General features: G+C 44.0%; 1 protein-coding gene and 1 long non-coding RNA gene across 3 annotated transcripts in view; one reads left to right on the forward strand and one right to left on the reverse strand.

Annotated features, from left to right (window-relative positions):
• Positions 1 to 13,213, reverse strand: part of ACTR8 (actin related protein 8) — a 69,904-nt gene extending 56,691 nt beyond the window's left edge. The window contains exons 1-4 of one of the 2 annotated variants that reach the window (XM_029600897.1): positions 12,997 to 13,212; positions 4,958 to 5,128; positions 3,984 to 4,094; positions 1,433 to 1,537 (exon numbers count right to left, since the gene is read on the reverse strand). In XM_029600897.1, coding sequence (XP_029456757.1) covers positions 1,433 to 1,537; positions 3,984 to 4,094; positions 4,958 to 5,128; positions 12,997 to 13,119 — 510 coding nt within the window. In that variant the 5' untranslated portion in view covers positions 13,120 to 13,212. Of the gene's footprint in view, positions 1 to 1,432; positions 1,538 to 3,983; positions 4,095 to 4,957; positions 5,129 to 12,996 lie in introns of both variants that reach the window. The other variant, XM_029600898.1, reaches the window with a different exon arrangement.
• On the forward strand, positions 12,211 to 16,319 carry LOC115091066. The gene is made up of 2 exons (XR_003856599.1): positions 12,211 to 12,299; positions 15,793 to 16,319. It is a non-coding gene; the product is annotated as an uncharacterized LOC115091066 (long non-coding RNA).
• The last annotated feature ends 825 nt before the right edge of the window (positions 16,320 to 17,144 follow it).

Consider the following 17,144-nt stretch of genomic DNA (forward strand, 5'->3'; position numbering starts at 1 on the left):
ACCTGCTATTGAAATTAGCCAGTCTAAAATTAGCCTGATAACATATCTGGCTAACTTTAAGCTTATCCAGATATATTTAGTAGCATGGCCACACTGGTGAATATCCCAGCTAAATTAGCTGGGCAAGCCTTAGCCGGCTATCTTACTTAGCTGGCTAGGTCTCAGTATTGACCTCTGTGATTTTAGCTCTGTTCCCCAGGAGTGCAACTCAAATACTTAAAAAAAAAAAAAAAAAAGTATGCTCATCTCCCAGCCCCCGTCTACTCTTTCCTGGCCATTTACATCCACCTACAAACTGTTCATCTATTGATATTTAAATTGCCCACGGCAACTTCTTAAGAGCTGACTCCTAAATGCTGTTCAGATACAAGTATGAGGTAAGTAAATGTGAGCTATGCTCTCCACTTTGGACAGATTTCTTTTTTTAAGATGACTGAATTACGATAATGTATGAGTGGTCAGCAGTCAGGGTTGAAACCTTGGAGTTACTGCTCACAAGTTTCAAACTTGTACTAACTCAACCTCTTTTTCTGTCACTTACTTCAAGAAAAAAAATCTTTATTTTTAAAGTGGTCCTGGAATACAAAGCTTAGGATATGATACTATCTGACAAGAAGAAGATCTCCTCTTCTGGTGTCAGCTCCTGGAATTACTAGTCCTAAAACCTCACTCATTTTCATGATGCAGTAAATCAATTTCTGAAAAGCAAGCTTTCATTAATCCGGGTACGTACAGGGAATCACAAACATGAGAAATGATGAACAGAACAGCCTCCAGCAGACAGGTCTGATGTTTACAAAATGATTTCACTACAGAAGACTGCTTTAAAATGACTTTAGTTTAGTTTAAAATGACTCTAGTTTAGATGCACAAAATGTAACATTTAGTGGGTAATTTTGAAACAACCAATTTTCAAAACAGACATTTGTGTGCAAGTCCACTTTGAAAATTATCTCACCAAATTTACCCACACAAAATGACATCTGCCATTATGTGCACAGAAAATTTTGGGGAAAATTTACACACATCCTTCTGAAGATGCAAAACTATGTACATGAGTTCAAACTCCTCCCTCTGCCACCCGTGGGTAAACTTAGGCAGTAATGGGATGCATGTGCATATGTTTGCCCACATATTAGCTGGGCAATTTTGTAAAAGGCCATTTCTGCAAGTAAAACACTGTTTTATCCAATAAATGCCTTGGAGAATTATCCTCTCTGATGGCACTGCTACAAAAAATGAGTAAAGCCACACAATCTGGCATCATTGACTGTCAATTAATTTTGTGTTTCTTTTTTCAAGGCATATGATCTTCACTACCCAAGCCAATCTAAATCTCACTTGAAGGTATATGGTGGCACATGACCCTTCTTTACTACAAGGATCAAACTCTCCTAACTGCAAATTCCAATAAAAATCAAAAAAACCATACCTCTTCTCCTACAACATACTCAGGATGATGAGATGTGTTGGTCCATTTAATGCCAGAACTGTGGTCTAATATTGCAGGACGCATCTGTTTATTGTAGACCCGTGCCTGAAATGCCAAATAATTCTCATATTATTCAAAATAAGAAAATAACAAAATCTCCTGTTTCTCAGAACAGCATTACAACATAGTTGCAACTAGGAGCCGGCCGTCCATTGCTCCTACCATGTGACGGTGGTCGACCAATGGCACCGGTAGCCCCTGTGACAGAGTAAGGGCAAAGGCTATCGGCGCCATTTTGTGGACAAGTGCAAGGTGTTGCATATAGGGAAAAATAACCCTTGCTGTAATTACACGTTGTTAGGTTCCATATTAGGAGCTACCACCCAGGAAAAAGATCTAGGCATCGTAGTGGATAATACTTTAATCATCAGCTCACTGTGCTGCAGCAGTCAAAAAAGCAAACAGAATGTTAGGAATTATTAGGAAGGGAATGGTTAATAAAACGGAAAATGTCATAATGACTCTGTATCTCTCCATGGTGAAGACCGCACCTTGAATACTGTGTACAATTCTGGTCGCCACATCTCAAAAAAGATATAGTTGCGACGGAGAAGGTACAGAGAAGGGTGACCAAAATGATAAAGGGGATGGAACAGCTCCCCTATGAGGAAAGGTTAAAGAGGTTAGGACTGTTCAGCTTGGAGAAGAGACGGTTGAGGGGGATATGATAGAGGTCTTTAAAATCATGAGAGTTCTAGAACGGGTTAATATAAATCGATTATTTACTCTTTCGGATAATAGAAGGACTAGGGGACACTCCATGAAGTTAGCAAGTAGCACATTTAAAACTAATTGGAGAAACTTCTTTTTCACTCAATGCACAATTAAGCTCTGGAATTTACTGCCAGAGGATGTGGTTAGTGCAGCTGGGTTTAAAAAAGGTTTGGATAAGTTATTGGAGAAGCCCACTAACTAAGCTGTCTTAGGGAACAGCCACTGCTATTATTGGCATCAGCAGCATGGGATCTACTTAGTGTTTGGATACTTGCCAGGTTCTTATGGCCTGGATTGGCCACTGTTGGAAACAGGATGCTGGGCTTGATGGACCCTTGGTCAGACCCAGTATGGCATGTTCTTATGTTCTTATCCAGTTAGGGGAGCTCCAAAAATAGGCAACCCTTCAGGCAACTTTTTCTATTCCCACACCAGGCTGGGAATAACCAGGCTTAGCAAAATCAGGAGGTGGTAATTCTCCCTGAGCCTCAAACGACGCTGATACAAATGTGAGGGAACACCAAGCTGAGATGCCCGAATGACAAGCAACACATATGGCAAGGCGCTTAGGTTTCTTCACTATGGGCGCTATAGTTTGCCAATACACCTAACAGGCATCTGACAACACTGTGCCTATATAAGTACCCAACCTGAGCTCCATCAGGACGCTCAGATAACATGCACAAAAAGGCATGTGCATAAAAAAGGCACATATGTGTGCGCACAAATGGGCGCTCTGGTAGGTGCTCCTATGCGCCTAATTAGATGCCCAACTAGGTGCTCAACAAAGTGCACAACAAGTAGCACAGTCAGACACAGTAGCACAATTCGACGGAAACTGAAAAGGGCAGTCTGCGGCACACAAAAACATCGCTGCGGCCTATCACGCGGCGAACCAGCAGAGCCTTGGAGGTTAGCCTAGCCAAAAGGGCTGCTCAACCTGCCAGGCTGCCCCATCACCTGAACTCCACCAGAGGCAGGAACGACCATCGGATCGCGCACCAAGACCGAGGGGGTGAGCAATCCCTACTTAACTCCCCTTCTCATCCTTTTTTTTTTTTTTAACAATACCCTTTACTTGAGCTCAGCCCATCCCGACTGAGTACAAGTTCAGTCTCCGGTTGCCTTGAGAGAGGGCACAGACCTTCACTACCGCACTCAGCTTCTTGCACCCTCTTGCCTTTCAGCTGTTTTTTGGGTTTTTTTTCACAGCTAAACCCTTGCCAGTTGAGAAACCAGCTTCCAGACCAAGGCACTCATCTGAGGGACCAAGGAAATCACCTCAGCAATTCTCAACCATAAGGTTTCACCACAGGAGAGCGGGCAAATTAAATTTCCTCTTTTTTTCTCCTTCAAAGCTTTAAAGCAATCCCCAGTAGGGAATGCAAGTCCACAATCTGCTAGAGATGGAGAATACTGGTGGGCTGATGTCACTGCAGGGGTATATATACCGTGATGTCAGCTTTGCTCCGTCTCCATCTGCTGGTAGAGGTGCGTAACCCATTGGCTTTGCATTCACCTGTCTGTATGCTAAGAAACCAATTATTCAATTATCCATAATTTTTTGGAAAATAGGTTTTTAGTCTCTTCCTAAAAGCCAAATAATTCAACTTTGATCTTATTTCAAATGGAATGTGATTCCAAAAAGGGAGCCCAACTTTCTAAACTGTCCGAGGTACAGCATTTGAGCACATAAGTAGGCCCGTGGAGATTTATGCTAAAATTTTATAAACTATGTGGCATAATAAAAAAAACCAAAAGACTCACATGGGTTTACCTGCTCAGGTGAGACTGGGATACGTCTTGCACCATTTGACATCTTTTTGGACCATATTGCCTGATCCACCATCTTAAGACCATTCTGTCTTTGCTCATTACTCTCTGGTTTCTAAAAAGTGAACAAAATGTATTGTATTTATTAAAAACTTGATTACTTGCCTAACATCAACATCTAGACAAGGTACAATCAAATAGACACAAAAATACAATTGCTATATAAAATAAAAAAATATAGTAATTAAACCACAAGTTAATTAAAAAAATAAAAAAAATAAAAACCATTCATCAAATGCAGAAGACAGACAGATCTCCAGCAATCGAACCCTCCCCATAGACCCTATAGTACCAACAGTACCTCATCTATCACATCCCTTAGAGGTGACAAACTTACCTCTAGGAGACCTAATATTGACTTGGACAAACCCAGGCAAACATCCAGGCTTTGGTCAATTGGTAAGGTGGGAAAAAATGATTAAAAAATGCACAATGCACACACACAATACCTCTTTTTGCAGTGAGGTATGAGAAAAAAAAAACAGACAAGAGAACTGTGGTATCTCCTTCTCCTCATTTGCTTGCCAGAAACTGAGTCAGCAACTGGGAGCTTTTCAAGGGGTACAAACACACATCAAGAGAAAAGCAATCATTTCCCCATCACCCCAACCTTAGCATCTACTTATGGCAGAATTAAATTTTACCTTGAGCATTACTTCACCAGAAATTATGAATCATTAATTTCCATAGAATGCTGGGATTGATTATCAATATCTCAATTCAGAAAACTATGGAATATGCACACAGGATCCCTACTTGCGAAGAAGTAAAAGAAAAGTCAGAGATCAAGTGGAGTCGGGTCTGTGGCACTGCATTAAGAATTAAATTGGACAGGCTAGTTGGGCCTAAAAGCCCTTATCTGTATCTTGCTTTCAAATGCCATGAAGAGATTTCTGTAAATGTGTTTTGTTGACTTACATTGAGTCCATCTCTTAGAAGCCATCTATCCCTGTACGTAGGTTGTCCTGGATATTTGTGTCTTCTTGCAATGATGTGAGGAATGTTATGAGGAAGTGTGTCTGTAGCTCTGCCAATCCTCAGGATGGCTGATCCAGGGTGTATTACAACAATAAAGTTGCTCTGTATTTGCTGGAAGTATCAAAAATACAATACTGTATATGACTCGACAAATCAAATACTGTGTATGAATGATTAGACAACATTAAAGACTAAGGGGTAGATTTTAAAAGGGTGCGCACGCTACCCGGAGCGCGCACATTTACACCCGATTTTATAACTTGTGCGCGCAAGTTATTAAATCAGGGGTTGGCGCGCACAAGGGGGTGCACAATTGTTCACCTTGTGTGCGCCAAGCCACACTGCCTTCCCTTGTTCCCTCCCAGGCTGCTCCGAAATCAGAGCGGCCTGAGAGGGAACTTCCCTTCTCCCTAGCCTGATCTTTCCACCCCTTCCCCTAACCATTCACCCCCATTAACTCCTACTCCTAACCTTTATTTTACCAGAGGCAGGCGCAAGTTGCACGAGCCAGCCGACTGCCGGCACGCATTCCTCGGCACAGCGGCAAATGGCCACTGTGCCAGGAAACGCTGAACCCGCCCCTGCCCCACCCTTTTTTGCAAGCCCCAGGACTTACACACGTCCTGGGGTTTTACGTGCGTTGCCCGGCCTTTTTAAAATAGGCCTGGCGCGTGCAAGGCCATTTACGCGCGTAACCTTTTTAAAATCCAGCCCAAATAGTGCAGTATGACAATGTTGATGACAACAAATATTAATTTACAAAGAGCAAAAGGGATATCCAAAAGAAAGTCTGATAACCACTGAAACAGAGTTCTGCTCCCTTTCATTAAAATGGACAAAGATTATGAAGTGCAAAAAGTACATTAAGATCTTACCAAAACACAAAGACGACAATTTTCAAAAGGTTTAGGTTCCTAACTTAGGCAGTCATCCTTTTAAATTGGCCTTTTTGAAATTTTACCAGAGCTTCTCCTAATTTTACTAGGAGGCTAAATTTAGGAACCTAAACAGTGGGTGGCTAAGGTGATGGAGATAAGGCAGGGGAAAAAACATTAACTGCTTAGCATTGATTTTCAGCATTAGGCATCTAACTTAGGATCCTAAATGTAGGCAAATGAATTGCAGATTCTACATTTAGGTGAATTTTCAGTTGAAAACTGGAAACTATTTTTGACTGAAAATAGGCACCTAATATAACTCAGCTTTTTTTTGGAATATTGGTCCCTATGATCTTTATATGATTAAAAGTCCTGGAAAATACACCATATTATCTGTGATTTAGAGATTAAATCTGATTATCTCTACAGCACCCAAAGGAAAAGAAGAAACTACTATTTACCTGATAACTTCCTTTCCTCTATAGTAAGAGCAGATCAATGCCAACAAGTGGGTTACGCACCTCTGCCAGCAGATGGAGATGGAGCTAAAGCAGATGTCATGGCCATATAGTCCCGCCCTGACATCAGCCCGCCAGTATTCTCTGGAAAGTCAAACTGTTGACAAAACTGGTTATACGTGAACATTACTATTAACAACCAACCATTCAGGCTTCCCAAATAACAGGAACACTGAGCTCAGCCGAAAGAAGGAACATATCTAGTAAACTAAAGGCTAGAGAATTCATTTACCAGTTTTCAACGAAGCGCAGGAATCATACTCTGCATAGCTTGACCGAAGAAAGGCTAACCACAAATTTAAACATTGGAGACTGAGGGTAGGTCTGGGATTGACCTGCCTTTACTAGAAGAAAGGAAATTATCAGGTAAGTAGTAAGTTTTCCTTCCTCAGCATTCAGGCAGGTCAAGCCCAACAAATGGATGTACCAAAGCTAATATCGAAAAGGGTAAGAGGCTGTCAGCGGATCAATCAATACTGCCTCCGCAAACGTGGCATCCTCTCTAGCCTTATCATCCAAGTGGTAATGCTTGGAGAAGGTATGCAAAGATGACCACGTTGCCACTCGAAAAATTTCAGCAGGCAACAACAAATGAAGTTCAGCCCACAACACTGCCTGAGCTCTCGTGGAGTGCAGTCTAACCTGTTTCGGAAAGGCAAAGTCAGCAGTCACACAGGCTGCCATAATGATCTCCTTAACCCAGTGGACTATCGTTGCCCACGTCACTGGAGCTCCCTGTTTACCTCCACCATGGAACACAAACAGACGATCAGACTTCCGAACAGCTTTAGTCATATCCAAGTACCGCAGTAATGATGACTGAAAGTCCAAGGAACGCAAAAGATGGTACTCCGTTTCATCTCTGTCCCTGTCCAAAGCGGGCAGGGACAGATTCAAATAAAGCTCTGAAACCACTTTTGGCAAAAAGAAGGGCACAGTCCAAAATTGAACCGCACCCAGAGTCATACAGAGAAAAGGCTCATGGCAGGTAAGAGCCTATAGCTCAGAGTCCAGACGTGCCAAACAGATTGCTACCAAATAAAACTATCTTCAAGGTTAAGTAGCCGCAAGGAAAGAGCACGCAGCGGTCGAAAAGTTGGAGCCGCCAAGAACTTGAGGACTAAGTTAAGATCCCACAGAGGCACCAGAAGCAGCATCGGGGGGGGGGGGGGGGGGGTGTGAAGATATTTAACTCACTGCAAGAACATGTCCAGACAGGAAGTCAAAGGCTCTCCATTGACTCTACCTCTATAAACAAGCCACTGCCACAACTTGAACCTTCAAGTTGTTAAGGGCCAAACTCTTAATCAAGCCGTCCTGTAAAAATTCCAGAACACCAGGCCTCAAAGACCCTCCAAACTCTAACATAGGCTGTAGAGAAGTAGAACATTTCTGGGCCCAAAGTAGAGTGGAAATTACAGCAGGTGAATAACTCCACATCAACAACCAAGCCCTTTCAATGGCCAAACGATAAGACAAAATCGACCCAGATTTTCATGTAGAATGGACCCCTGACGTAACAGATCCATCCGAGATGGCAGTCTGAGGGGACTGTCCACCAGAAGTCTCTGGAGATCAGCGTACCACAGCCTTCGAGCCCAATTCGGAGCCACTAAAAGGAAGGTGTTGGTTTAACTTGCAATCTTCTGGAACAGCATACCTATCAAAGGCCAGGGCAGAAACGCATACAGTAGGGCACCGCGTGGATACTCCTGAACAAGTGTCTATGCCCATCAATTTTGGGTCCCGCCTATGACAGAAGCAGCATGGAAATTTCACACTGATGAAGGTCTCCATCAGATCTAGATCCGGTAGGCCCCAGTGGCCCACCAGGAGATGAAAGGCCTCACCCGACAGCTCCCATTTTCCTGGGTCCAAGTTTCTCCTGCTGAGGAAATGAGCTCTGATATTGTCCTTTCCAGCAAAGTGAGAGGTAGATATGCTTAGGAGATGCTGCTCCACCCACACCATGTGTGCATCTATCTCCTCAGACGCCAGTAAACTCTTGATTCCACCCTGATGATTAACATAAGCCACCATCATCACCTGGACCGCTCGAGCCTCTAGCTGCTCGGCAAATCACAGGCATGCTAACAGAACCACACGTGCCTCCAAGTCTGTTGATTTTCCACTGCCGTTCTGCTGCATTCCAGCACCCTTGTACCACCAATTCTTGATAGCTTCTTGAAGCTCACATCTGTCGTGAGTACAAATCAATTTTGTGTCTTCAGGGAAATTCTCTTCCTGAGATGATCTGCCTGTATCCACCAGTCCAACTGGGACCACACCTCTAACGGGAAGAGCAGCTTCACTGCATAGTTCTGCAACTGTAGACTCCATCAGGAAAGCAACGCGTTGAAGAAGGCGCATATGTGCACTCACCCAAGGAACAACTTCTAATGTGGCAGTCATCAACCCCAGGACCTGCAGATTAGATCACACAGTCGGATGAACAGAGTTCTGCAGGGATCAAACTCGCACCATCAACGTGTGAATCCGAGACTCCAGTAGAAATACTCTGCTCTGCTTTGTATCGAATCAAACCCAAGATACTCCAGAGTCTGAGACGGCTGAAAATTGCTCTTGAACAGATGTACCACCCAGCCTAGTTCCTGTAGCAAGGAAACCACCCTGCGGGAAACACGAAGACTCACTTCCAGTGTCTTGGCTGGAATCAACCAGTCATCTAGATATGGGTGAACTAAAATGCCCTCCTTGTGGAGGACCACTTATACCACCACCATGACCTTGGAAAAGGTCCTGTGTACTGTGGCTAGCTCAAAAGGCAAGGTCTGAAATTGGTAATGACGATCCGGAAGAACAAACCGGAGAAACTGCTGATGTTTCCAATGGATGGGAAATGCAGATATGCCTCTGTCAGATCCAGAGATGTGAGGTGCTCTCTTGCTTGTACTGCCATTATGACAGAGCGCACCATTTCCATTCTGAAATGAGTGGCTCATAAATGTTGGCTGATACCCTTGAGATCCTGTGTGTGTATGTGTGTGAGTGAGATAGTATGTATGTGAATGATTGAGAGCCTGCATATGTGAAAGAGAGTATGTCTGTGACTGATAGCCTGCCTGTGAGAGAGCATGAATGTAAGTTTACGATTGGGAACCTGTATGTGTAAGTTTGTGATTGAAAACCTATTTGTGTGAAAGAGTATGTGTGTATGATTGAGATCCTCTGTGTGTGAGAGAGATCATGTATATGTATGATTAAGAGCCTGTGTGTATAAGGAAGAGAGGGAGCATGTGTGTCTGTGTGTGATTGAGAGCTGGTTTAGGTGAGAGAGCATGTGAGTATGTGATTGAGAGCCTGTGTGTAAATGAAAGAAAGAGAGAGAGAGCATGTGTGTCTGTGTCTGATTGAAAGCTGGTTTAGGCAAGGGAGCATGTGAATATGTGATTGAGAGCCTGTGTGTAAATGAGAGAAAGAGAGATAGCATGTTTGTAAGCATGTAAATGAGAGTCTGTGTGTGAGAGAAAAATACAGCATGTATATTTGATTGAAAGCCTGTGCATGTAAGCGTGAAAAGATAGACAGCATGTTTGTAAATGTGTAATTAAAAGCCTATGTTTCTAGTTATGCGTTTGGTCTCTTTATTCTTTGTTAGGTGAGGGTCATCACATGTGATTTAGGTGAGGTTTTCTGCTGGCGTGTAGTTTCTGTGTAGGGCTCTATAGCAGCCTGACTTGGTCTGTTTTCCTAATAGGAGATGTATTGGTATCTTAAGGCCTGGTGTAATATTTTCAGTGTTGCCTTTTCTTAGGTAAGGTGGTTACTGTTTAAGTGCTGGAAATTGGTGCTGTTTTGGTGTGGGATGTTTACTATTTATGCAGTTTCTGTTCAGACAGAATACGTATCTTTTCCTTGTGTCATTTTAAACAATAAAAATAATTACCAGACCTTTACTTTTTATTTCCACCGTGAATTGTAATGAGCAGTGTGTCACACATGTGAGCGTGGCCTGTCAGGTGTGTCACGATGGGAAAAAGGTTGAGAACCACTGATATAACATATCACAAAGTAGACCAATTTAATGAAAAAGATTAACAAATTTCAAACAAGGTCCCTTGTTTCACCCTCCATGGCTTCCTCAGGGGGTATATTGGATAATTCTTCATCCAACACTCTTGTTGTCCACTATTACCAACGGCACCAACTTGTTCCTCAATGTGCATCATACACTCGTCCCCCTAGAAATTCTATAACGATAATACCAAACAAAAAATAAAAAACACTAAAATACAACACTATCATATATTCTAGCATTCATCCATTATCAAACACATTCGCCACCAAACCATCAAAATACCATTAACTTAACAATGAATTTACTCTCCCCATTACTCCTATCTTCCATATCACAACATACTTATCCACAACACTTTTTATCTGTAAATACAAGAAATACAAAAAAAATATTTTAAAGCCAAATATCAATAGCCATAGGTCACCACTTACATTCAAAAATACTTCCCCTTACCTCATATGGCATACAGCCATTGAACTATCACACGGTGTCAATCACTTCAAATCCCGCAGACACACAATCGTATCTCTCCCCTATTAAATACAAATTTTTTTTATATAAATAATTTATATAAAATTTATTTATATAAAAATTCTATTAACAATCCTTGACCACACAATATATTAAACTTCAATTTAAATTCAACACCAACCTTACAAACAGAAGGGATTTGATCCTTTCAACGGAGACAACTGCACACCAGAGCCGCACACAGCATGGACATCCCCAACCATTTAAACCAATGTTCGGAACAACGTCTTTAAATATCTGCTATAACCAATCAGAGCACACCCGTCAATTCTTACTGACCAATCCAGACATGGATCCCCCGTACCATCCAAATCACATATCCACTTTTAATAAAACGTTTTCCACTCCACATGACTATTCAAACCCCGGGGAAACGTTGTTCACCACCAATAAATAAACCTTTGTTCTATTTGCCATCACATTCAGGGGATATTACCTCGGTAATACTCATTAATCTGTTGAATAACGAAAAACCTAAGTTCATCAACCCGATGATCACATAAACCCCAATGGGCCACTAATGGAGCCCCCTCCTTTTTAATATGTATATTGTGTTATGAAAAGTGGACCCTTGTTTCGAGGTAGATGGCTACCGTCGAAGGGCAAGGCCGCTTGGACTGAAGAGACTTGCTAGAAGACTTCACCCTGGAAGCACGCAACCCCCCCAGGAGGAGCCCGTAGGGGTCCGGCCGCTGGGACTTAGGCGACTCCTCTGAAAACTGTATAAGGTCTGGATGCAGGCGCCTCCTGCAGGTCGTGGGTTCCAGACGGCTGGCGCCTCCAGCAGGTCGAAACAGTCTGAGGACGGAGTCGAAGAAGAGTCCAAAGCCGGTCCGAGAATCAATATACCAGCAGGGTCCGAGTCCAGTCCAGGGTCAAAGCAGGAGAAGGGTCCAGAGCCGTACTGGGGTCAAGCCAGGAGAAGGGTCCAACGCCGTACCAGGATCAAGCCAGGAGAAGACACGTCCACCAGTCCAGAGGTCAGAAGCCAAGAATCAATCACGGAGCAGGGGAGAAGAGCGGGACGAAGAACGAAGAACCAGGAGCCAGGAACACACTCAGGCAGGAACCTCAATACCAAGGCAAGGACTGAATGCTCAGCCCTTGCCTTAAGTACAGGAAGCCAGGGGAGGAGCTTCAGGAGGAGCCCTTTAAGAATATCCCTCAGCCGCGCGCACGGCTCTAAAGAGCAGAGGGGGAGGAGCCGGACTGCCGCGGAGCCACACTGCCGAACTCAGCGATGGCAGCGGCCGGGAGAGGGAAGAAGAAGGGCTGCCTGCTCCCGCAGGCACCCTCGACCATACCCAGCGACCCAGGTGGGTTACGTTTGCTGCGCCCGTCGGCCTGGCCTCAGTCGCGGTCGGCCGCGGCCGGCGGCCATGACACCCGGTCCCGGTTTGCCGCAGCCGATGCTGCTAACATATTGCTCTTGTGTTAGATAAAGAATTATCCAATATACCCCCTGAGGAAGCCCATGGAGAGAGAAACAAGGGACCTTGTTTGAAATTTGTTAATCTTTTTCATTAAATTGGTCTACTTTGTGATATGTTATATCAGTGGTCCTCAACCCTGTCCTGGGGGCTCAGGATATCCACAATGAATATGGATGAGAGAAAATTTGCAAGTAGTGGGCCCCCAGGATAGGGTTGGGGGACCACTGTGTTATATAATAAAAGTATGATGAGTACATATTTGCTGGTATCAATGTATTATTATGATATTATGTAATGTACTGAGAGCCTTGTAAATTTGGGTTAACCCCCATATATGCAATTCTGAGTTGTTACTCCTGAGTGAAAGCCAGATAGAGATTACAAAAGGTTTCAGGCAAACTCAGAACTACAAATCCCAGAGTGCAATGGAACCCTAACTCTGAGCGAACATATCTGCAATGACAGGGGTCGGGTAACATTCTTCTCTGTCACGACGGGGGGTACGGGCGGGAAAGAAGACCCAAGCAACAGGTAGAGCCAGTCTCCTCCACACAGCACCTCCCAAGCCTCTGCTGCTCACCTCTTGCAGCGGCTCTGGCACCAGGGCAGGCACGATAGGCCGCTTTACTCCACGTTGCTCTCTCTCCTTCTCCCGCTCTTTCTCTTTCCCGTTCTCCGGTTCCCCCTTCTCCGCTTGCGTCATCTCCGCGACTGCTGCGGCCGCGACCCCCGCCACCACCACCACCGGTCCTGACCGACCGTGTGCGGTGTGTTGCGCATGCGCAGTCTAGGCCGACCAGCCGTTAACACGACGTCCTAAGAAGAAAAAAGGACGACTGGCAACATGCACGGAGTTTTATTGTCCGTGCAGAGCACAGGGAAGAAAGAGGCAGTCATTCTCTGTTAAGACAGACTTTCTAAAGAGCTACTGCAGAGCAGATGCTATTTTAGAAATGTGGCAGCAAAAGAGAATAACTCTAGAGCGCTAGTCTAGCTCCGTGCTTTCGCGTCACTGGCTCTGGCACAACATCTTCCCTCAATCTTTTCCTTCACCCTCTGCCCAACATATCAACCTCTTTGCCACTTGCCCATCGTGCATTATCTCTTCTCCCCTTACCACAGTATTCTCTTTCCCGTCCACACCATATTTAGTTTACCAGCATCACCCCAATTATTTTGCCTCCTTTCCATTGTACCATCACCCGCTCTTATAGGCATGGTTTGGAGAGGGAAAAAGCATCATTCCCGCTCTTGTTACAGCTGTTCAATCAGCCCCCCTGTCCCTAGCCCCCCACCCCGAAACAAACAAACAAGAAGTTGCCATAGTGGGGCATGCCGAGGGACCATCAAGCTCAGCATCCTGTTTCCAACAGTGGCCAATCCAAGGTACAAGTACCTTGCAAGTACTCAAACATTAAATAGATCCCATACTACTAATGCTAGTACTGATAGTGGCTATTCCTTAAGTCAACTTGATTAATAGCAGTTTTTGGACTTCTTCCCCAGGAACACAGCCAAATCTTTTTTAAACCCCAGTTACACTAACTTCCCCAACCACATCCTCCGGCAATGAATCCCAGAGCTTAATTGTGCATTGAGTGAAAAAGAAATTTCTCTGATTTGTTTTAAATGTGCTACTTGCTAACTTCATGGAGTGCTGCCTAGTCTTTTATTATCTGAAAGAGAAAATAACCAATTCACATTTATCTTCTCATTATTTATAGACCTCTATCATATCCCCCCCCCCCCCCCCCCCATCTCTTTTCCAAGCTAACCGCTTTAGCCTTTCCTCATAAGGGAGCCATTCCATCCGTTTGGTTGCCTTTCTCTGTAACTTCTCCAGTGCAACTATACATACATGCTCTTGCCCCAATACACTCATTCTCTACCCCCTACCCTCTCACCCATACCCCCACTTCTCTCCTCCCTCTCCAGTGGCCCAGTAACCATTCTCTGTGCCCTATCAGCTGAGTACCCCTTCTTTCTTTATTCCACACCTTCCCCGTATCCTTTCACTCTCATTAGCCCTCCATAATTTTCATTTTATTTTATTTAGATTTTTATATTCTGCTTTTTGCACTTTTTTCAGCACTTCAAAGCGGATTACATTCAGGTACTGTAGGTATTTCCCTATCCCCAGAGGGCTTACAATCTAAGTTTATACCTGAGACAATGGAAGGTAAAGTGACTTGCCCAAGGTCACAAGGAGCGACAGTGGTCTGGCAATCATTTCCCCCTCTTCCTCTTTGAATGCCAGGCCACCTCCTGCATTCTTTAGCTGCCAGTAGGATGGGCTCCAGTACTGACCTTGGCCACAGGTCTTTGTCTTTTCCTCAGCCAATGGTGGTCATGGGCCTCACCCTTTTCTTTGGCTGCTTGTGGGACGGGCTCGGGTGGTGCCCCTTGCCCCACACCTCTCTCCTCTTCAAGCACTGATGAGATGAGCTCCGCTAATGGCCTCTTCTGGCATCTCTGTCTTGTTTGGCCACTGGTAGGAGTGAACCTCGCCAGACCTCTCTTTTTCATCTGCTGGCAGGATGGGCTTTGTTGGGTCTCTTTTTTTCAGTGCTAGCTGGATGAACTCTTCTGGTGGCCCCACCAGGCCTCTCAGACTTCAGGTATTGGCAGGCTGGGTTCTGCCGGTCCTCTCTTCCTTGGCTGCTGGCAAGTTGCAACCTGGGCCTCTCATCCTTCTTTGGCTGTAGGCAGGTTGAGCTCTGCCAGCTATCCTACCGGGCCTTATCTTTGGCAGCTGATGAGATGAGCTCCTGAAGGGCTAATACTGGTGGAATTTTGCCACCTCACCCCCTCCCCAAGATGTGTTGCTGTAGGAGACTGCCTAGTTTGCCTAATGGAAGTACCAGCCCTTGTCACAATAATGCAGACAACGTTTATGTTCAACTTCATTTTCTAAGGTTTTTTCCACTTTAGGTATGTATAGGGGAAAAATACAGTGAATCAGATTCTTAATTTTTGGAGCAGTGACCTGAAATCAGTCTTCTCTTTCAAAGACATAGATGGGTGCTTGGGCACCCCCAATATTAAATAAACTCCTTAACAATGTTCAGGGAAAGGCAATTTTTGTTGAGTTTAGAACCCATTTCAAAGTTGATTCCCATGTGCACAAATGGATGTCTACTTTGATTAATTAAATCAGAAAAGTGATCTTCTGCATATCTAATTTTGTTAGAACATAAGAAATGCCATGCTGGGCCATAATAAGGGTCATTGAGCCCACCATCCAGTCTCTAAAAGTTGGCAGTTTGTGTCAGAAGTACCTGGCCGATCCCATAAAGTATTTCTATTTCTTGTTACTCAGTACAAAGAATAGTAATAACATTCCCACGTAATGATGTTTTATTAACTTTTCTTCCAGCAAATTGTCCACACCTCTTCAACCCTGATATTCTTGGCACCTTGACAACATTCTCTAGCAAAAAATTCCACAGCTTGAATTGTGATGAGTGAAAAAATGCTTTCTACGATTTATTTTAAATCTGCTGGTTGTTAGTTTCATGGGGTATCCCCTTGTTTTAGTGTTATTTAAAAGGGTAAATAACCATCCTACAGTATTGTTTCATGAAGGACAGTGATGTCTTTGGCAAAGTTCTCCTGAATCTTCCACAAGCCTGGAGAAGAAACTTGTAACAAGCTGCAAAATTAACCTGAAATGCATACATAAAACTACAAACTGCCGTGTTAAGAGAAAAAGCCATGAATCTGAGGAAGAATGGTCTGAAGACTATCAAAAGACTCCTTTTTTAATAATTCACAGTATTCTATTTGCTTTTTTGACTGCTATTGCTCAGCGAGCTGAGGATGTCGATGTACTGGGCACAGTGACTTTAAGGTCCTTTTCTTGATTGGTACTCCTAATGCTGAATACAACATTATATACTTGTAGTTGGGATTACTTTTCTTTATGTGTGGCACTTTGTACTTGTCCTCGTTAGCATTCATCTGTTATTTAGATGCTCATTTCCCCAATCTCACAAGGTCTTGCTGCAATTCCTCTGGCAGCTAGTGTTACCACTTTGAATAATTATGTGACATTTCCAAATCTGATCACTTCATTGCTCCCTTTTCCAGTTCAGTAATAAAGTTAAACACCACTGAACCCAGTGAAAAGCTGTGGGGCACGCTACTCTTTACTTGCTTCAATTGGAAAAACTGACCAATCAGTCCTAATTTTTGATTCCTATCCTTTAACCAGTTACCAATCTACAATATGTTAACTCCTATCTCTATCACATGGTAATTTCCTCAGAAGTCTCGCATGAGGGCCTTTATCAAACAACTGAAAATTCAGGTACACTATAGTGCCCTGCTCACCCTTGCTACATGCTTAATTACACCTTCACAGAAATTTAATTGATTATTAAAGCATGACTTCCCTTTGCTAAATTCATGTTGGTTCTTTCCCATGAAGTCATGTTTACTCCCATGCCAATAATTTAATGCAGCACAGAGATCAGGCTTTCTGGTCTGTAGATTCCTGGATCACGCTTGGTTCCTGTTGCGCTCGGGGACAGTGAAGGAACGCCTCCTGAAATGGAACAGGAGGTAACTGCCCCCAGGGGGCGGAGCACTGGAGGAGACAGAGGCTGTGAAGAGCTTCACCACTGGAAGCCCGAGGTCCCCCTGGGAGAAGCCCATAGGGACCCGGGCCGCTTGGACTTAGGTGGGCCTCGCAGGGTCTCCTGAGAGAATGAAAGTCCGGCATGCCCA

The sequence above is a fragment of the Rhinatrema bivittatum genome, chromosome 4 (assembly GCF_901001135.1).
Source record: "Rhinatrema bivittatum chromosome 4, aRhiBiv1.1, whole genome shotgun sequence".
NCBI classification, from domain to species: domain Eukaryota; kingdom Metazoa; phylum Chordata; class Amphibia; order Gymnophiona; family Rhinatrematidae; genus Rhinatrema; species Rhinatrema bivittatum.